We start from the raw sequence: 21,960 nt of genomic DNA on the forward strand, positions 1-21,960 counted from the left end.
GGGGGGTGAAGGTTAAGTGGGTTTTACCCACTGAAACCCCCGTTCATCTCACCTATACTGGAGTAATCATAAGGGTCCAATGTCTTGAAGCTGGTATCGAATTGACTCCGCTCCTCAGAGTCCTGGTCTGAGCATACCGCGTACAGCGCGCTGCATGTTGGATTGAATATCACCTGGAATATTTAATGTATATATAATTCATATTATTAGTCGCCTATTAATTGGTAATTTTAAAAAAGTAACTGTCGCCCGCGACTCCGTCCGCGCGGAATTAAAAAAAAACTTAGTAGCCTATGTGTTCCAGACTATGTTCTACATATATACCAAATTTCATCAAGATCTATACAGCCGTTCCGGAGATACCTTCAAACAAACATCCATCTAAACATTCGCATTTATAATATTAGTAAGATTGCTTTAGGCAGTTCTACAGATTAGTTTAAACTATGCCTAATTTTATATTCATTCGTTTGTGCTTCATGAAAAACGGTTTATAAAGGCTCTCTATGATGTCTATGGACAATGACAAATTCAGCCCTATCAGCGCCCTGGGCGAGATTTTTGACCCCACCCATTTAACTATGTCTTTGGGAGGAGAGGTTACCAGAGACTGTAATTCGCAGACTTGTAGCGCCCTGGGCGGTCCTCCAACTGCGCCCTAAGCTAAAGCCAGTACTATCTATAGCATCGGTCCCTTCGCCATTTTAGCGAATTCCTTCACTCGGATGTAAATTCCAACTGTAATCTTACAAATATAAATGCGAAAGTTTAAATGGATGTTTGTTTGAAATTTGGCATCGATGTAGAACATAATTTGAACACATAGGCTACTATTTTTTTTAATTCCGCACAGACGGTGTCGCGGGCCACCGCTAGTATATATAAATAGCAGACTAACCTCAGACTTGTCTAACGTAGGTACTGTTCTCAATAGATGGAAGGTTCTTAAGTCCCATACTTCTGTGTTTGATATCACCTGAAAATGTATATATATATATACAAACTTTTTAAATTATATAACCATAAATAATAACATAGCCCTTTTAACCATAGATCCATCCATCCATAGACAATCTATAGATAATCAGGAGCAAAAAAATCTCTAAAAAGACCTTTGGAGGACTATTTTTATAGTAAATTGTCCGAGAGTTGTTATTTAAATTACGCAATTTATATAAGAAAAAGGATCTTGACAGACGGACGAACAACAAAGTGATCCTATAAGGGTTCCATTGTCCTATGTGGTACGGAACCCTAAAAAGCAAATAGGACAGCTGCTTTCCTGTTTTTTTTTTTAATTTCACAGTTTTTAGTATGGTTTAATATTATAATATAACAAAGCACAATATTTTGTATGTAAAAAATATTTCGGCTTTTTATTTTAAATAAATAAAAAAATTAACATATCTATTTTAATACACCTTATTTTGCCAAATTTTGGTTATAAGTTGCAAGGAAAAAGGCAATTTATATAAAAGTGTAACACCGCGAAGTGCTCTGACTGTACCTCGAGTCCGTTAGGATGGAACACTCCGCTGTGCGTCTGGTTCAGTTTGTCGAACTTGTGGATCTCTTTGCCTGTGTTCACGTCCCACAGTACTCCGTCTGTAATTAAATATATACTTTATGTATTTTTATTACATAACACGTATATAATGTTTAATTTGAAACACTTCATCTCTTATAACTATGTAACATAGCCCGCCCCTGACTCCGTCCACGTATTAAAAAGTAAAAAGTAGCCAATGTGTTCTTTCAGACTATGTTCTATATTTATGTCAAATTTCATCAAGTTCCGTTAAGCCGTTCTAGAGATAACTTCAAACAAACATCCATACATCCAAAATTGGCATTTATAATATTAGTAAGAAATAAGATTATAAAGAGGAAAGATTTCATTGTTTGTTTGTATTGAATTGGCTCAGAAACTACAAAGCTAATTTGAAAGATTCTCCTACTGTTGGGAAGCTACACTATCTCCGGGTAGGGTGATTTTTTTTTTCCGCGCAGACGAATTCAAGTGCATTGTTAGTTGAAAAAGTCTTAAGTTTTAAAAGAATTTGACGCATTTCTCTTTACATAATTTATACTTTCAATTGGAACAAAGAATAGTGTAAAGTGAAACGTATGGGAAATACGTTTGTCTAGCTCTAGAGCGACTGCCGAGATAAGTTCGTACGATTTCGGATTATATTATTTGAAACCATTGTATAGAAAACTGACCTGATAGTACTAATTCATCAGTGGGGTTGAAGGTGGCTCTGTTCTTGGCGTACTGGTTGCTGATAGCTGGCGCGAGGGTCATCAGCTCGCGGCCTGTGCGCGTATCGAACACCGTCGCCGTCTCCCCCTTGGTGCCGATGATGCGTTCATCAGACATCTTGGAGAACTCCACGTACTCCTCATTGTCCAGTTGGAATCTGCTGCCGTAACGTACTGTCTGTCATTTTGCTTTTTTAGAGTGGAAGTGGGGTTGGGAGGGGGTGGGGTGGAGTGTCATGCAAACTACTGTCATTTTGTATTTTTTGGAGTAGAATTGGCATAAGGGAGGACTGATCTGGAGGAAGGAATCTGGTGCGTCGATTTACTTAAGTGGGATAACGACAGAGAGATAGTAAAGAGTAGAAAGGAATATCTATTGTAATTTAGTTGTTTTAGGGTAGAAGAGGGATAAATGGACAAGCGTTATCATATGTGCTGTTATTTTGGCTTTTTTAGGATAAAATCGGGCTAAATGACCAAATATCTTAATTTTTGAGTTGAGCTCACAAGATATGTAATACTTATGGTTGTCTCTGTAATGTGAATGAGAATGAAAGGGATGGCAATATATTACTATATACTAACAGCTGTTCGAATTCCTTCATATTCCATAACGCGGAGAGCGGCCTCCAGGTGGTGGTGGCAGAGGCCAGCAGCAGCAGACCGTCGCGACTAGCCTGTAAGGACACAACTCTTATTCCAGGTCTTTGAAACTTGATAACAAATGAATTGAGTTGTATCTGCTGTAATTTTTATAACCAACATTACCTTTATACATTAAAAAATAAAAAAAGTAGGGTCTGTATGCAATATAATAAAAAAAAAATTGTCCGTTTGTCTGTCTGCTTGTCTGTTTGTTGAGGGTGATCTCCGGAACTGTTGGACCGATATGGGTGTACTTTAGTTGTAAAACTTATGTGTAACTGACCTGCATATGATATATGTAAGATTCATGCACTTGATACGAGTTCTCTTCCGCGCCGCTAAATAAGTTGAATATCCGAATGTCCCCTGATGATGTCGCTGCTAACAGCTGTTGTTGTGTCGGCTGGAAAAAAGAAACTTATTATTAAAATTTTCATAAAATAGTAAAAAAAAACACTAACTCAATCAAAAATATATTATAAGGCGGCAAACGAGCAGTCACTTGAAATTGCCTAAATAGCAGAGGTGACCATTATTCATAGACACATGGGCATCGCTAATACTAAAGGATCTATCTTATCTTCGTATAGAGTTGAAAAATGCAAAATAGATACAAAAAAAAATATTTTGATTAAGATATTAATGGTAGCTAGCCTAGATCATCGACTGTGGAGGCCCATGCATAGACATCGGCAATTGCAGATGCATTGCTTAATTTCAATGGACAGAGGAGGGGACATTCAAAAATTGAACACCGCGAAGTACCGTGAGTGTACTTACATGGAATATAGTATGTGTGAAGAACGCATCATCATCCTGCAGGCGCAGCGTGCGCACGGGGGCGAAGTTCGCGTGCACGAGGCGGCTGTGCGCGCGCTTGAGGGGCGGAGCGCCCAGCTCGCGGCGCACCACGCGCGCGCACACGTTGCCCGCCTCCGCCCCGCGCGCCGCCAGCGCCGCCAGCGTGCTCACGCGCGCCGGCTCCGGACATTTGTGCGGTCTGGCTTACATAAATATATATATAAAACTGATACATTGAGGTTTTTTTTAGAATATATTAGGGTAAACGAACTTTATTATGTTAATATTTAAATACTAGCTGTAGCCCACGACTCCATCCACCGGAATTAAAGAAACTTTTAGTATTGATGTTTTTTTTTATATCATAAGATGGCAAACGAGCGAGCGGCCATCTGAAATCGCTGAAATAACGAAGTGACCGTTGCCCATAGACATACACAATTGCATATGCGTTGCCTACCTTTAATCGACGGAGGAGAGGATGCACAGAAAAAAAATATTTTCTCTTTCCATGCATCATCTCTTCCGGAAAGTCCACTTCCACTTCCCAACCCTTCCTCATAAGAAAAAGGGTGGGAAGGGAAAGAGGAATTAATTACGCCTCCGGGACGCACACTTATCAGACGAAACGCGGAATAGCTTCCACTTGACGCCTGTCTTCTGTATGGTCGTGGTATTTCACCGGGAGAGCCGGGACTATTCGTGCGATGATGTTAAAGCTCGCTCTACCACTGTTAAAGACTATGTTCTATATTTATGTCAAATTGCAGCGAGAAGCATACAGCCAATTTGCATATTCCTTCTAACAAACAATCATCTATACATACAAACATTCGAATTTATAATATTAGTAAGCTTAATATGAAGTAGGATAGTATAGCTCCAGCCTTGAATACATATATATCGTAAACATACAAACATTTCTGAAACAAAAGATCTATACAAGTTTCTAATTAGTAAATCTTACTACGAAATTTTAAATGTGTTTGTTAGTTGGTATCTCCAGAACGGCTGCATAGATCTCGATGAAATGTGACATAGATAAAAAACATAATCTGTAAGAACACATAGACTATTTATTTTTTTAATTTCTTATGTATAATAAATGAAAACATATTTATACGTGTACTCACTCAAACAAATTGAACTGTGGACAAGTAACGACGGGGTTCTTGCATAGTGCATGTTGATTGTACAAGTATTCAGTGATGATGGAGTGGAGAGTGACACGAGGTGGTGAGAGCGCGCGTTCCCCGGCCGCGCTCACCTGCTTCTGTAGTGAACGTTTGTGTTCTGATGGCTGGCTTGCTGGACTGTTTTGTACTTTCCTGGATATACAATGAAGTTGATTATCATTTAATAAGCTTGTGTGCAGATTCACTGGTGTGCTAGATTATTTTGAACCTTCTGATAAAGATAATACAGATGAAAATTGTTTGCAAAAGCTTGTGTTATGATTGAATGGCTTGCTAGACTATTTTGAGCCTTCCTATACTGGTAATAGAGTTGAAAATCCTTCGAAAACGATTATGTAGAGATTCAGTGACTTGCTAGATTATTTTGAATCTTGCTAAAAACAGTATAAAGTTGAATATCGTTCGAAACAATTTTGTTCAAATTGACTGGGATGATATATTATATTAAACCTTCTTCTAAATGTAACATAGTGTAATATCATTCGAAAGCGATTGTATGGAGATTCAATGGCTTGCTAGATTATTTTGAACTTTCCTACAAAGACAATAAAGTTGAATATTGATTCAAAATATTGTATGATGATTTGACTAAGTTGCCAGACTGTTTAGAACCTTCCTATGTATCAAATAAGATTGAATATCAATTTTTAAGAACTACATTAAGCTTAATGTTGGATAATTAAATAATTTCAAGGTCATTTTATCTAGTTTCCAGAGTTTCTACATTTGATTACAATGTGTTACCACTGACCTGATTTTGATGACAGGTGGCAGAGGGCTGTCACTATCTACATGCATATGATTGTGGTCCAGACTGTCGCGGTGCAGCACACCCACTCCAGATCCCATACTACTCGACCGGGATACTGACAGCCGAGGCTGGAAAAACACATATATGTATTACTTAGTCAATATATGAAAATACTAGCTGTCGCTTGTGATTCCTAACTACCGACTAATCACCCTTAACTTAGGGTAGGCTTTGAGCCCCTCGGTGGGGACGTATAGTGAGCTGATGATGAATTAGTAATGTATTTACCCTGACAGGTGTAGATGGTGTGTACACAGGTGGTGGGGGTGGTGCGGGCGCGGAGGTGGCGGGAGGAGGCAGGCGCGCCTCACGCTGCAGCGCCGCAGCACTCTCACGCAGACCGCGAGCCGCCAAGTGCGCCGCCACTAGCTGCAGTAGCTGGCGCTCGTTGTAGTTTATACGAGTCTGTGCTACTACATTCGCCTAAAGATAACAAGAATAAATTCTATATAATGTCACTCTATATAACGACACTCCATATAACGTCATTCTATATAACGTGGAAGTGACTTTATTTGGTTTAACTTGTATTTCAATACGTCAATACACTCCATGTAACGTCGTACACACTCCAATGGCGATTTTTTTAAGTATTATGTAATGTGGAATCACTCTTGAAATGTGTACTCATGTATATGTCAACTCAAATCGTGTAATGCACACTTAACATGTGTAAAACCAAAACTCCACCGCAGCGAAACATATTAATAGATGCCATTACCCTCATTATCTTAGATAAAACAAAGACAACAATATAGACTAATTGTCAGAGCAGTTGAAACTCACAGAAGTGTACACCCTATCCTGTGTAATGTGTAAAATGTGTAATATTAACTCCAAATGTGTAATTTTCACTCAAAATGTGTAATATCAACTTACCCTATGTATATTAGCTAGAGAGGTCTCAAACTCTGCACCCATATGCTTGCTCTTGCCGGAGACTCGCTCTAGCAATTCTAGAGCGTACTTCTGGAACATCACGTGCTCCTGACGCTTCTCCTGCAGTATGGGGTCTCGCATCAATGCTGCAAAACACAACATGTTTAGAAATACTATGCTATGGTTAAAGGTAATAGCGCACTTATAAACACAACGACTACCCGAATTCCGTTCAATAGATGTAAAGTCGACTGTACTCAGTGATCGAGGCGGGGCTTTGCCTAGAGGACCTTGGATGTATGGATACTGTGCTGATCTGATAGGAATAAGGGCAGGTTGATAATAATATTTTGTTTTTTTATAAGAAAAAGATAGGTATGTGATGATGAATAGTAATATTAGTTGTTAGGGAACGTACCCATACTACTCGACCCGTTTAGGGAGGGGGGAGGAGCGGAGTCTTTAAAATACTTCGGTCAGTCACAGGAGCGGGGGGGGGCTCAGATTTTAGTCACGTAGTCGTTACTTGTTTTTTTTTTCATAATACATAATTCACTAGTAATTTAAGAATGCATGCAGTCTTAAGCTATAAAGAAGAGTATGAGCCAAATTATTTCTTTTTTAATTTTTGCCTGTGAAATGATTACAAATCATAATTATGAATTACTACGTAAAAACTAAATGGGGGGTGGCATGGTATGTCTTGGCATGTACTACAAGTGGTCACCGAGGGGAGGGGGGGGGGGTTTGAAAGAACTAAAAAAAAATAAGTCACGTATTATGGGTATGTTCCCTTACATTGTATCTGTGATGTGGTGAAGAGCGGCAGCTTGGATATGATCTGCCGCACAGTGGGGCAGCGCGCGAGTCCTGCCAGCGCGCGACACGCCAGCCCGCGCAGTCTGTCCGCGTCTGTTATTGGTGCTTTCACCAACATAAGAGACAACAGCACCTGAAAAACACATTTTTATATTATACTAGCTGTCACCCCTGGGTCCGTTCGTGTAGATAAACTATAACATGCCCGAATACTTCAGCTATTTTTCAGTTAAAGTACTATCAATATGGGTTTAGGCGTTTCGGAGATTATTTGGAGCAAACTTTGCTGATGTACAGACAGACGGATATTAAATTTGGTATTTTGTTATCAAGTACATATAGAAACTCCAATTTAATTATTATGTATAGATTGTATATGGTCAACTTTTATTTAAATTAATTTAAGATATGAAGTGCCAATAGTTTATGATTAGGGGGTAGGGATTTTAGACTCCGGTCCCGGGTTTGAATCTCATTATTTGAATATTGTTGTCAATCATCTTTTCATAAACCTTATGCTTTGAATTTTGCAAAAAATATAAGGAAATTACTAAAAATCTGTTAAAATAAAAAATAAAAAATCACCGCAACATCGTATCGTATTTTTTTACTATTACAGGGTGATGTTTTTTTTACAAGCTACTTGAGACATACTACTTAGAGAAAATATTAAAAAAGTAAATTTTTTTTTTTTAAATAATTTTAAATTAAGTGGAACTATCAAATTCAAAATAATCTGATTTCTTTTATGGAATAAGTAGTAAAATCTAGGACTTGTAAACGTTAAAAACTAATATTAGAAAGAGATAGACATATACAAAACACGTAGTAAGAAAGAGACAGAGACATTACCATGATGCCGTTGTTCGTTCGTACACTCTCCCATACTTTCTGTATTAGATCCTCGTATGATTTGAGAGCTGTCTTCTTCTTACTGGATCCAGTGATTGAGAAACGAGTCGTTGATGTTCCAGCCTGTAAGATAAAAAGAAAAAAACGGTTACAACGACATTCGAAAAGGCAATATTCTTTCCTAATAATATAGTCATGTAAAATTGAGCTTTATACAAATTGAAATAAGGTTTAATTTTGCTTTTTAATGTCTTGTAAGCTTGCTCTTCAAAAACGTGCAAAGTACAAATAAACCGTATTTCAATCACTTAAGGCTCAATTTCATTTGCGACAAAAAATCTGTTCCTAAGGCAGTTACATGTTTTCAATAGATTAAGTCGTATAACCAATACATATTTTCAACAGATGTCGTATTAAGCGTTATCTTACTAATATTATAAAAGCAAATGTTTAGATGGATGGATGTTTGTTTGAAGGTATCTCCAAAACGGCTGAACGGATCTCGATGAAATTAGGCATACGTATAGAACGTAGTCTGGAAGAACACATAGGCTGCTAGTTTTTTTAAATTCTGCGCGGACGGAGTCGCGGGCAACAGCTAGTTATAAATAATTCTAACAATATTGTTGTATCGTAACTTCAATATTTCGTCCGTCCGAAATGATTACAACAAAATAGTAGTAAATTTAAAATATGATTTAAATTTAAAAAAAAATTAACTACATTTTGAAACATACCCTATGTACTGGTGCGCAGACGCAGTTGACGAGTACATTTAGAGCAGCCTTTTGCACTTCTGGGTCAGGCACTATCTCTCCATCAGCCGCACCTGCAAATAGTATTATAAATGCGAATGTTTAGATGTATGTTTGTTAGAAAACAGCTGCATATATGTCTATGGGCATAGATGTAGAACATAGTATTTTTTTAATGTGGGCAGAAGGAGTCGCGGCCCAAAGCTAGTGTTGCAAATACGAGAACTTCGTAAGAGTTGACCATATAAAGTCAACAAACGTTAAGAATAAGAACCATAAAGGCTGTCTTATACTAAAACAATACTAAACATTTAGTAAGTAATTAAAAACTATGAGTGTTACCTAGCACGATGTTAACACCCGTGGTGAGGTCAGCATCTCTCATGTCTATCTTCTCTGTCAGCAGCAACTGAACTCGCGGCGCCACGCAGCATACAGAGATCACATCCAGCGCTGACCGGACTGTCTCTGCCCTGCATATATACAGGGTGTTATCAGCTCACTATACATCACCACTACAGGGCTAGGAACCTACCTTACCTTATGTGACTGGGCCATATAGTCAATGCTGGCCCAGTACGGGTTGATATACAGGATGTAACAAGAATACAAAAGATTTGTGATATCGACAAATTATAGAACTTATTTTCTTGGATAGCATTTTGACCTAAAACGTCGACAAGGTAAGGGTCACAAGTAACGTGATCTTTACCACAGTCACGTGATCCATCACCACAGTCACAAGTCACGTGACCTTTACCACAGTCACAAGTCACGTGATCCATCACCACAGTCAAAAGTCACGTGACCTTTACCACAGTCACAAGTCACGTGACCTTTACCACAGTCACAAGTCACGTGACCCTTACCACAGTCATAAGGCACGTAATTCTTTATAACAGTCGCATGTCACGTGATCCTTTATAACAGTCACAAGTCACGTGACCTTTACCAGTCACAAGTCACGAGACCAGCGTCGTCCGCCCTTACATCAATGCCAGACCAAACTCGCAAGCAGTGTTATCGAGCATACAATACCTGCCGTTAAAGTTCCACTCGTACGCGTAGCCGACGACCTGCAGCAGTAAGGCGACGCCGCCTAATTCAAGTAACTCGTCCACTGGAGACCAGCGAGACCACGCAACGCTTTGTAACAGCTCGATTTGCTCCTGGATCTCTTCTGGTGATGACTTTGACGCCTGAAATAAAAAAAAAAGTGTGTTTAAAAACTATGTTAAAAAAAATCACCTGATTAGGGTAAGGAGTATTCGAATCTCAGCATTTATCAATGTTTTTTACATATGTTCATTTATCAGACGTTCTTATGGTTAAGGAAAACATCGAGATGCTGCACATATCTGAGAAGAAATTCAAAGATATGTGAAGTCAACCCGCACTGGGCCAATGACTATGGTCTAGTGACCTAACTAAGGGTAGGCTCCGAGCACCTAAGTAGTTATAGTGAGCTAATGAGGGTAAGGACCCTATTGAGTCAGACGATTTTTACTCGTATGTGACCTGTTGAGTCTAAATGGCCTATTTTGACAAATAAGGTGTCATTTGATCCGTATTCTGCGTCTGAGTGTCAAATCAGTCAGTTTTATAGTTTTTTTAATAACCAAATAGTATTTATATGTTTGATATCTTCCTTTTCATCTATCTATCTCTCTCTTACCTTATACGGCGGTGGTTCTGGTACGTTATCCCCTTGTTGTCTCGCGACTTGTGCAGCGCGGAGCCTTAAATGTGCTTCTAAATATCTGCAGAGTTAAATGTTTATTATAAACAAATATATAACCACAATAATATGACATTTGTATAGAATTAACTTAAGAGTAAGGAATATATAAGGAAAATATTTTCTGTACAGTCAGCTGCATAAATATGTACACATTTACAAAATATTAGAAAAAAAATTCTGTTTCACATATATGTATGTACAGTCAGGTGCTCGTCGCTCATCGTACAGGAGGTTGGCCGTCAGCTCAGTGAACTTTTGACGGTCTTATGCCAGGCGAAATAAATGTTCCACGCTGGACGTCCATTCCTTGATATATCGCAGCGATTTTGCTCATCATAATTAGTTTGAGAAGGTCGTATTCCTCGAGTCAGGTGCATAAATATGTAAAAATTTATAAAACTTAAGAAACTTATAAAGGGTTTCGGTTTCAAATATACATATGCTCGTATTAGCATGTATTTAAGATCAGATGAATACGTACGGCTACGTATATATATTTTTTAACCGAAGGCATATAGATGTTTCCGTAGTTACTAATGTGTACATATTTATGCATCTGACTGTACATATATATTAGTGAAAAAGAGAGCAAATAAAAGTTTCGTTAATTTTAACATATTGATGTAGCTGACTGTACAACCTCTTTTCTGTTGCTCTATAAATGGACTGGCTATAAGAAGTATTATTTTGTGCCTATTTTATTTTCGCCATTTCAATGATGGAATGAAAGAGTTGAAGATATTACAAAAGTTAACCTTCTCAAGGCGACGCAGACGTGACGTACAATCTGACGTGCGGCGCAAGTCTCATCCTCGGAGACTCGAGACTCTTCCTCATCAGAGCCCAGTATTGGCAGTGTTGATATTACATTGTAGAGCTTACGTAATCCATCCTAAATATAAAGAAATTAAAATTAATACTAGTTGTCGCCCGTGACTCTGTCTGTGCGGAATTTAAACAAAATCTTGCCAGTACATATGTTGTATGTATGTACATTACAAAGCAATCCATTGAGCTGTTATACAGAGCGTTTCTAACATTCATACATACATCCAAACATTCGCATTTATAATATTAGTAAGATGCGAATGTTTCGATGGATGGATGTATGTTTGTTAGAAGGTGTCTCCAGAACGTCTGCATGAATTTCGCTGAAATTTGGCAATGATATAGAACATAGTCTGTAAAAACTCATAGGCTACTTATTAAGTTTTTTTTAATTACATATCTATTGTTATTCTCCAAAAAATCTAAAAACAAATTTTAAAACATATATTTATAAGCAAATCATTTTAAATAGTTTTAATATTAAAAAGACAATGTATTACTGACCTGGTTATCAAACTCCTCTAAGATAACACGGAACTGGAAGGAGAGACCAAAGAACATGGTCGCATGACAACGTCCAGAGTCGTGCGAACATTCCAGTAACCATAGCGCGTATCTGTAAAATAAAAAAAACATTTTTTTTAAATTTAAAGACGACGGAAAATAACGAGGAAGGAAAAGAACGGTTGGATTTAAATAAATTTAAAAAAATAATATAAAAAAGTTAAAAGGAAAAATGAAAATAATATGAATCTTTTTTCCTTTACTCCGATAAAGGAAAAAAAGATTAGAAAACACTGTTTGTTTGGTAATATATTTATTAATATATAATATACTAAATAAAAAAAAATTAAAGAAAAAAGTATAAAGAGGTTCCGTATGTGTCGGCAACAGAATAATGAAAATCTTTTATATGGCATTTCCTATCTTTTTAGAGTTCCGTACATCGAAATGAAAAAACCCTTATAGGATTTTGTTGCCCGTCTGTCTTTTAAGACTTATTTTAAAGACTACCCATTTTTTTTGTATAACCTATGACATCATGGTTATAGTGCCTTCCTTCAAGATCATAAAACCTTTGCCAGCGTGGATTTTAGTGGTTTAAATCCCATATAACCCTGTCATAAGATTAATTTATCTTACTAATATTATAAATGCGAATATTTAGATGGATGTTTGTTTGAAGTTATCTATAAAAATGGCTGAACAGATATTGATAAAATTTGGCATACATATAGAACATAGTCTACTAATTAAGTTTTTTTAATTCCGTTCAGACAGAGTTGCGGGCGACTGCTAGTTTACAAATAATCCGGAATCATATGATGAATTCAATTGTCTAAACTAGCTATCGCCCGCGTCTCCGTCCGCACGGAGTAGCCTCTCCGTTCTTCCAGACCTACATCCATCCATCTAAAAATTCATATTTATAATATTAAGAAGTAATATGAACAGTGACTCTTAAAATCAAGGTCTTTATAAGATTTCTCCCAATTAAAAAAAGGTATGACGTGACAATATACAATCCTGTATACTAACTTGACGAGGTCAGTCAGTGTTGCTCTGGGCAGCAGACAGACGCGCTCCATAGCATCCTCGCAGTACGCCAGGTAGTACAAACAGATGGACACACCAGTCGCAGCAACAGACGGTCTTGGTACTTCTAGGAACTTCTGCAAATTCATATCATAGTGTTACACTGGGTTTCCATTGTCTTTGACATATTGTCATCTTTTTTTAGTTTTTTTTTTTATTTAAAAATATTAGCAGATTTTTTTTTTGTATATTTACTAATATTTCTTTAACCATTCCAACTAAGCTGTAGAGTTGTGCTAGGATATGGTTTACGACAATAGTCGAATGACGGGATTCGAACCCCCGACCTCGTGATCGGAAATCCGTACCCTTAATTATTAGGCTATTGACGCTTTAGACCTCTTACTTTATCTTTGATAAAACAGAAATAATATGTCTTAAAATAAGTTTTTTTTTAAATATTATAATATGTTGAAATAGCGATTATACCGTTGCTAGACATACGCTATTGCAGATACGTTGCCTAACTTTATTAGAATATTTTCCCTTCCCAAGTCTTTTCCTGCATCAAATACATTTTCCCTTTCCATTGCCTTACAAAAAAAAATAGTTAAGGTAAAGAGAACTAAAACTAGGCCTGCATTTTCCAAAATTATTTAACGATTCCTAACCATTACCATCGTGAGTTTCCGAGACCAAAATATGAAATATTTATTTAAAACATATTGTTATCTCTGTTTATCTAAGACTAGCTGTCGCCCGCGACTCCGTCCGCGTGGATATATAAAAAAACTTAATTAGTGTAGCCCACCCATCCATCCATCCACAAAACATCCATCTAAATCGCATTTATAATATTAGTTAGTTAAATAAAAAGCAGCTCTTCAACGCATAATTTCGAAAAAAAATAGTATCCTATGTCCGTCTCCTGGCTCTAAGCTACCTCCTCAACAATTTTCAGGCATATCGGTAAAGCCGTTCTTGAGTTATAAATAGTGTAACTAACACCACTTTCTTTTATATATATATATATATATATATATATATATATATATATATATATAGATGAATTTTCAGAAACCCACGGTAAGTAAATTAAATATTATAAACCCACTATTATTAAGCATCTGACCTGTAATCCACCCATATTGATGAAATCAATAGAGAATTTCTTATGACAGAGCAACGCTGCGAGGTATTTGAGAGCTTCGAAGGCGAGTCTGGAGTCGCGGGACTCGCGCACATTCAGGTAACCCAGGATCAGACCTAGGGCGTTCTGTTCAAACACGTGCGATAGGAACTGCGAAAAAAATACACAATCTTACTAATATAAACTAGATGTTGCCCGCGACTTTACGCGCAGAATTAAAAAAAATATTAAATAAGTAGACTGTGTTCTATATTTATGGTAAATTTTATCGAGATATATTGAGTCGTTTTGGAGATATATTTTAACATCTATCCATCCATACATTCGCATTTATAATATTAGTAAGATAGTAAGCGAATATTTGGATGGGTGTATGTTAAAAGATATCTTTAAAACGGCTGCATTTTGCTGAAATTTGGAATAACATATTCTGGAAGAACACATAGCCTACTAATTTTTTTTTAATTCAAGACAGTAGTTTTATACATATGGAAAAAAATAGTTTTTAATAATTAAAAACTCACTATAGAGGAAAAATACGAATAAAGAAATATAGCTTAGATTCTCCTTTATCCAGGTTTGGCTATATTACCTCTTGGTACTCCCCCATTGGTGTTAGATATCGTAGTATCAGCATTTGTTTGGTCGCGTCCGTCGGTGGATGAATTTGTATGTTACCTAAAGAAAAAAAAATATATTTAACTCAAGGAGTGAGAGAGATGGACATATATAGACAGAAGTGAAAGAGAGAGACATCATTAAAGCAATGCTTCCTAAGTCACTTCAAAATTTTTACAACCGGTCATTAAAATTACCCAAAACAAATGCACACTTTTGCATGCAGAGAGAAAATTTAAAAAATAGTTTTTCTTTGTAAACAAACCAAATCTTACTATTATAAAGATGGATGGATGGATGTTTGAAGGTATCTCCAGAACGGCTGAACAGATCTCCCTAAAATTTGGCATACATATAGAACATAGTCTGGAAGAACAAATAGGCTATTAATTAAGTTTTTTTACCACTGCGCGTGGACGGAGTCGCGGGCGACAGCTAGTATATCATATTAGCGAAATATATTTTTTAATATTGCATACAGATACGGTTAATAAATAATTGTATAGATAAGTGAACAAACCAATAACGTAGGTCTCCATCTCCGCCCAACTGGAGTTAGAAGAGGGGTCATGTATGAGTGGCGGCTGCGCAGGCGTAGGCAGCGGCGGCCGCGCCGGGGGAGACATCAGCGCGCACTGCTCCGGAGATCTTGCACTTGCTGGAAATATACATATACCATTTTTATAAACAAATATTTAATCTTACTTATATACTAGCTAGCTATACTAGTTGTCGCCCGCGATTCCGTCCGCATGGAATAAAAAAAACTTAATAAGTAGCCTATGTGTTCTTCCAGACTATGTTCTATATGTCAAATTTCATCAAAATCCTTTCAGCCATTCCGGAGATGCCTTCAAACAAACATCCATCCATCCAAACATTTGCATTTTTATTAGTAAGATTTTTCGAGACGCCCATAGCAGCGTATGTCGCCGTATTCAACTACTTCGAGCCAATACTTACAATTATAATTTTTAATTGGTGTTTCTGGATCTTTGCTGGCTTGTGGAGGTGTCTCGTCTATCAACATTTCACTCCCTCCTCCATCATCTTTCTCTCGATCTGAAAGGAAAAAAAAATAAAAAAATATGAAAAACAAAAAAAAGGGAGACAAAAAATTGTAAGTCTAATCTATTTTTATATATTCTTTTAGAGGATTTCACTATTCACGTAATTTTTTTTTCAGTATATTTTTAACCTTTCATCTCTCACAGAGAGTTTAAAAATTAAAAAAATTAACAGTGGTAGAGCGAGCTTTAACAGGTTCGCACGAATTGTCCCGGCTCGCCTGGTGAAATACCACGACCATACAGAAGATACGCGTCAAGTGGAAGCTATTCCAACTACAGTCTGATGAGTGTGCGTCCCGGAGGCCTAATTTAATCCTCTTTCCCTTCCCACCCTTTTTCTCATAAGGAATGGATGGAAAGTGGAAGTGAACTTTCTGGATGAGAGTATGCATGGAAAGGGAAAATATTTTCTTTCTATGCTTCCTCTCCTCCATCGATTAAAGGTAGGCAACGCATATACAATTGCGTATGTCTATGAGCAACGGTCACTTCGCTGTTTCAAGTGGCCGCTCGCTCGTTTGCCATCTTATGATATCAAAAAAAACTATCCTATAACATAACTGGGTGCATCAGCTGCCTTCCAGTAAAATCCCAGCAAAATCATTCCAACCGTTCCTCATATTACACAGAACAAACCCTGCATACAAACATACAGACAGACATGAATTTCAAAAATTAGTTTTTTGCCATTAGCAATGCAATTATGTATACGATTTCTCTTTCTCAATATCACATACAGACACTCCAATATTAATATGTATAGAATAATTGTTATTTTTAGTACTTACTAGCTATCACCCGCGACTACGTCCGCGCGGTAAAAAGAAATATATGAGTAGTCTATGTGTTCGTCCAGACTATGTTCTACATCTATGACAAATTTCAGTGTGATCTATGCAGCCGTTCTGGACATACCTTCTAACAAACATCCATCTATCCATACATCCAAACATTCGCATTTATAATATATATTTTTTTATATCAAAAGGTGGCAAACGAGCGAGCAGCCACCTCAAATCGCTGAAATAGCGAAGTGACTGCTGCCCATAGACATACGCAATTGCATATGCGTTGCCTACCTTTAATAGACGGAGGAGAGATGCACAGAAAGAAAATATCTTCCCTTTCCATGCATCCTCTCATCCAGAAATTCCACTTCCACTTTCCATCCTTTCCTTATAAAGAAAAGGATGGGTAGGGAAAGAGGAGTAAATTAGGCCTCCGGGACGCACACTTATCAGACTGTAGTTGGAATAGCTTCCACTTGAGGCGTGTCTTCTGTATGGTCGTGGTATTTCACCAGGCGAGCCGGGACAATTCGTGCGAAGATGTTAAAACTCGCTCTACCACTATTAGTAAGTATTAACTTACCTTTTTTATCGACAATTGGTCCGTTGCTTTTAATATCATTGTTCCTTTTCTTATCAAATCTAGCGAAATGCCGAGTCTGGTTTGGCGGCGTCACTGCATTTTGTGTCGTCTGCTGTAATACATAGAACACATATTACAATGTCAAATACACTGATACTGATTGAACAATATACAGCATGTCTCAAAATTCAACGACAAAGTTTTTTTTTTAGCTTAACTGCAATTAATAGCTATGTTACTTAGGTAGCTAATACAAGAAATTACAGGAATATGTTCATATATGTAGCCAGTGTCTAAGAAAAGTTACAAGAACACATTGGCTACTAATTAAGTTTTTTTTATTTTGTTTGACCGAAGGCCTAATTTAGTCCTCTTTCCCTTTCCACACTTTTTCTTATAAGGAAGGACTTTCCAGATGAGAGGATGCATGGAAAGGGAAGATATTTTCTTTCTGTGCATCCTCTCCTCCGTCCATTAAAGTTAGGCAACGCATATGCAATTGCGTATGTATATGGGCAACGGTCACTTCTCTATTTCAGCAATTTCAGGTGACCGCTCGCTCGTTTGCCACCTTATGATATAAAAAAAGTCAGCAACATCTAGTTGCTTTTATAAAGATTTAATTATTTTAGATATGTTAGTTATAACATCTCATTTCTATTGAATTTTACATACAAAATTTCTTTATCTTTCAAACATCAAGTTTACTTTCTCGCTGTACATGGGGTCCTACATAAAAAATCACTGGTTTATACCAAGAATATTTTCTAGTACTAAATATCCTGCCATGTATCAATGTGTTTTTCCATTTTTGATTTACATATGTAAATTTATCCGATGTTACGGTGAAGGAAAACATCGTGATGCTGCACATATCTGAGAAGAAATTCAAAGATATGTGTGAAGTCAACCCGCACTTGGTCAGCGTGGTTGACTATGACCTAGTCACATAACTTAGGGTAGGCTCCGAGCCCCTCGGTGCTGAAGACGACTAACTATTAAGCGTCGTTAATGATCAATTAACGTTTATGAGTGGTAATTAATTAAGATTATTTACCTTATCCTCTTGAGTTTTATTTCTTAACTCATGTAGCCTCCTTAGCATTAGTGGTACTAGCATCGCATTTAAATCCCTGCAACAAAAATATTCTATTTTTATACATTCTATTTTCCATATCTTACTTCTTACTAATATTATAAATGCGAATATTTGGATGTATGGATGAATGGAGGTATCTCCGGAACGGTTGAATTACAGAAATTTGGCATAGATGTAGAGCATAGTTTGGTAGAACACATAGGCTACTTATTAATTCCGTGCGGACGGAGTCGACAGCTAGTATGAATATAATTTTACATATGTCGAACATTCATATGCGAGAGTCCATGGGACAAAGATATTTTTCTCGCTTATAGAAGTTTCTCACTTATCCAGGTCCGAGATTTTTTTTTTTAAATTGAACTTCCAAATGCTTCAAAAATAACCACTCTACAGGATTTTATATAGTTTTTTTTTTTAATATTTGTTCATATTACCTAAAATTAGTAGCAATTTCCTGCACTTCCATAGCGGCAGCAACAAGGCCTGTGGCATAACATTGCAGCGGCTCCGGAGACTTTGTCGCCCAACTAACTAGCCGTTGTATTAAAGCTTCATTGTCCTGAAAACATAGAATCTAATGTAAGTTTTTTTTAATCTTACTAATATTATAAATGTGAATGTTTAGATGGATGTTTCTTTGAATATATCTCCAAAACTGCTGAACGAATCTTGATTAAATATGACATACATATAGAACATACTCTAGAACACATTCTACTTATTAAGTCTGTTTATAAATCCGCGCGGACGGAGTCGCGGGTTAGAGCTAGTTAAATTATAATTCAACTTTTTAAACTAACCTGAAATACAACACTCATTTCTAAACCCGGCATCAGATCAAGTGTAAGTCGACACGCGGCTACATTCAGTTTGAACACATCCCTGCCTGTGATGTTTTGCCGCGAGTAATATGTATCTCTAACATAATCATTTACTAGCTGTAATAAAAACAAATTCAAATTAAACTTAAAGTCATAAAACATAATAACATGGTCGGTGGCTTAGGGGTTAAGCACTTGATTTGTAATCCACAGGTCCTGGGTTAGAATCCCGTCATGTACTGATGTGTTTTACAGATTACATGGGTCGTGAAAACATAGCGGTGCTGCACATATATATGAAGAAATTTCAAAGATATGTATGAAGTGTGAATGGAGCGTCGGTGGCTCAGGGGTTTAAGCACTTGACTTGCAATCTGCAGGTCCTGGGTTTGAATCCCGTCATGTACCAATGTGTTTTTCAATTTCCGATTTACATATGTACATTTATCCGACGTTCTGAGAAGAAATTCAAAGATGGCCTAATCACCCATAACTTAGGGTAGGCTCCGATCCCCTCGGTGGGGACTTATAGTGAGCTATGATGATGTATGAAGTTAACCCGCACTGGACCAGCATGGTTGACTATGGCTTAGTCACCTAATTTTAAATAGACTCTGAGTCCCTCACTGTGGATGTATATTGAGCTGATGATGAAAATATAACTTCTCTATAATCTTGTGGGTTTCCATTGTATAAAAACAAGTAAATCTACATTCAAATTTATAAATAAACTAACTAATGTGACTAACTAGGGTGACGCTATGACCCAAAGGAAAGAAAAGGAGCTAGAAAGGTACAAAATCAGCTTTGCAACCCTACAGGATGTAAGATAATATTTATAAATATGATTTAAAAATTAATCTGTAATTTATTCCTTAAGAGTCATCTATTAGTCGATTTTATTATCTAAAAGTAGTTTAATAGTTTTCGAGTTTATTCCAATAAACTAGCAGAATATTTACATGTGTATTTACCTTAGTCATAAAACTGTCTTTCTTAAACATAACTTTTAACGCCTGGCCCAACGCGCACTCTGGGTCTGTACGGGACGGTGGACGTTCATCAAATGGGTCAGGATCTTTCTTCAGAAAATTCTCTGTTTCCGCTTCTATAACCTCTGCAATCCTGAAAAGTGGGTAATTTTCAATATATGTTCCTTGAATATATGTGCAGTTTCAAAGTTATTGACAATGGATGAATGGATGTTTGTTAGAAGGTATCTCCGGAACTGCTCAACAGATCTTGATGAAATTTGGCACAGATGTAGAACATAGTCTGGCACAACACATGGACTACTTGTCATTATTTAATTTCACACGGACTGAGTCACACGTGACAGACAAAAATGTCTTAAAAATTTATATTTTTTTTTTGTTAAGAATTATTAATTATATATTATTTGTATTTAATATATGTTTTCAAACATAATAATAACTTATAATTTATGAAATCTAAATAATCTAACACATAAAAAGAGACCTTGATATATAAATTACCTTTGTAAATAGAACAAAGAGTATAATTTGGCAGATCTCCCAAAAACATTTCTATTACATTGAAAATTACTATTTTACTATTATATGGTATATAAATTATTTACTTTAAATTTAGACTTTAATATATATGTGTGACGTCAACCAACCCGCACTGGGCCAGCGTGGTTGACTATGGCCTAATCACCCTTTATTTAGGATAGTCTCCGAGCTCCTGGGTGGGGACGTATAGTGAGTTGATGATGATGATGATATAAGTTTCAGTATTTTACAAAACATATTCGGTCTTAGGCACATAATTCTTACATGGTACATCTTACTAATGTTATAAATGCAAAAAATGGTTAGATGTTTGTTAGCTTAGAAATGATTAAATGGATTTGGATTAAAGTTGCCGAAGATAAATTACTATTCAAAATAGCACATAGGGTACTTTAATTTTTTTTTTAGGGACAATCTATTAATATAATAAATGTTAATCATTGTTTTTGAGGTGAGATAACACCAACTTGTGATAACATGTATTTTCTTAATTGAACAAGTAAATTTCATAAGTCGATGAAAGATATGTCTTTTAAATTAATTAATTTAAAATAACTTTACAAAAGTTATCTTAATAGGAAAGTTATCATGTTGAAATAGAAATTATGAAATGTTGTGAAACTTAGATTCGAAATTTAAATAGTTTCGACAAGTTCCAAAACTTTTGAACGTAAACAATGTTAAAAATCATAATTATTAAGATTGATATTCCATATAATGATTGAGATTATGTAAAATCGTTATTTTACGTCCCTTGTTTTAGTATAGTTATTTTCCATAGTTTAAACGCAGTTTACACCGGCTACAATAAGATAGCATGCTACGAAAGTATACAATGTGCTACTTTTGACATTTCAGTATAAACATCTCACCTGGTGAGTGTTGGTATGGGGTCATAGTTAGGAGTCTGATGTTGCTCTTCCCACTGTCTGAGAAGTTCAGTAACTTCTTGTGCTGATGCTGAATCCATTATAAAAACATTCACTTTAATATTTTTTACAACATTGAAATATAACCTCACTAGATCAAAACAACTGTCACTTATATTTTACTATTCTGTGCACAGTGACTCTTTAGATGGTGTGCTGACGGATAAAAATTAACTTATTATGTACATTTTTATCATATGTAATTTATTATCTACAATAAGTCTAAATTGTAATAAAAA

At 36.4% G+C, this 21,960-nt stretch overlaps 1 protein-coding gene across 1 annotated transcript in view; it reads right to left on the minus strand.

The window, feature by feature from the left end:
• The window catches only part of mahj (LisH and WD40 domain-containing protein mahjong), a 24,430-nt gene extending 2,476 nt beyond the window's left edge, over positions 1 to 21,954 (minus strand). The window contains exons 1-30 of the mRNA XM_013318968.1: positions 21,665 to 21,954; positions 20,232 to 20,382; positions 19,237 to 19,374; positions 18,871 to 18,995; positions 18,392 to 18,467; positions 17,335 to 17,446; positions 15,857 to 15,955; positions 15,414 to 15,551; positions 14,868 to 14,953; positions 14,258 to 14,425; positions 13,129 to 13,262; positions 12,094 to 12,205; positions 11,517 to 11,653; positions 10,696 to 10,780; positions 10,059 to 10,219; positions 9,363 to 9,493; positions 9,003 to 9,094; positions 8,266 to 8,388; positions 7,393 to 7,546; positions 6,595 to 6,740; positions 5,944 to 6,138; positions 5,656 to 5,783; positions 4,842 to 5,036; positions 3,688 to 3,907; positions 3,191 to 3,310; positions 2,848 to 2,939; positions 2,224 to 2,420; positions 1,508 to 1,605; positions 899 to 976; positions 53 to 173 (exon numbers count right to left, since the gene is read on the minus strand). Coding sequence (XP_013174422.1) covers positions 53 to 173; positions 899 to 976; positions 1,508 to 1,605; positions 2,224 to 2,420; positions 2,848 to 2,939; positions 3,191 to 3,310; positions 3,688 to 3,907; positions 4,842 to 5,036; positions 5,656 to 5,783; positions 5,944 to 6,138; positions 6,595 to 6,740; positions 7,393 to 7,546; positions 8,266 to 8,388; positions 9,003 to 9,094; positions 9,363 to 9,493; positions 10,059 to 10,219; positions 10,696 to 10,780; positions 11,517 to 11,653; positions 12,094 to 12,205; positions 13,129 to 13,262; positions 14,258 to 14,425; positions 14,868 to 14,953; positions 15,414 to 15,551; positions 15,857 to 15,955; positions 17,335 to 17,446; positions 18,392 to 18,467; positions 18,871 to 18,995; positions 19,237 to 19,374; positions 20,232 to 20,382; positions 21,665 to 21,762 — 3,910 coding nt within the window. The 5' untranslated portion in view covers positions 21,763 to 21,954. The remainder of the gene's footprint in view (positions 1 to 52; positions 174 to 898; positions 977 to 1,507; positions 1,606 to 2,223; positions 2,421 to 2,847; positions 2,940 to 3,190; positions 3,311 to 3,687; positions 3,908 to 4,841; positions 5,037 to 5,655; positions 5,784 to 5,943; positions 6,139 to 6,594; positions 6,741 to 7,392; positions 7,547 to 8,265; positions 8,389 to 9,002; positions 9,095 to 9,362; positions 9,494 to 10,058; positions 10,220 to 10,695; positions 10,781 to 11,516; positions 11,654 to 12,093; positions 12,206 to 13,128; positions 13,263 to 14,257; positions 14,426 to 14,867; positions 14,954 to 15,413; positions 15,552 to 15,856; positions 15,956 to 17,334; positions 17,447 to 18,391; positions 18,468 to 18,870; positions 18,996 to 19,236; positions 19,375 to 20,231; positions 20,383 to 21,664) is intronic.
• Between the last annotated feature and the right edge of the window lie 6 nt (positions 21,955 to 21,960).

Source organism: Papilio xuthus, unplaced genomic scaffold (assembly GCF_000836235.2).
Source record: "Papilio xuthus unplaced genomic scaffold, Pxut_1.1 DF826776.1, whole genome shotgun sequence".
NCBI lineage: Eukaryota > Metazoa > Arthropoda > Insecta > Lepidoptera > Papilionidae > Papilio > Papilio xuthus.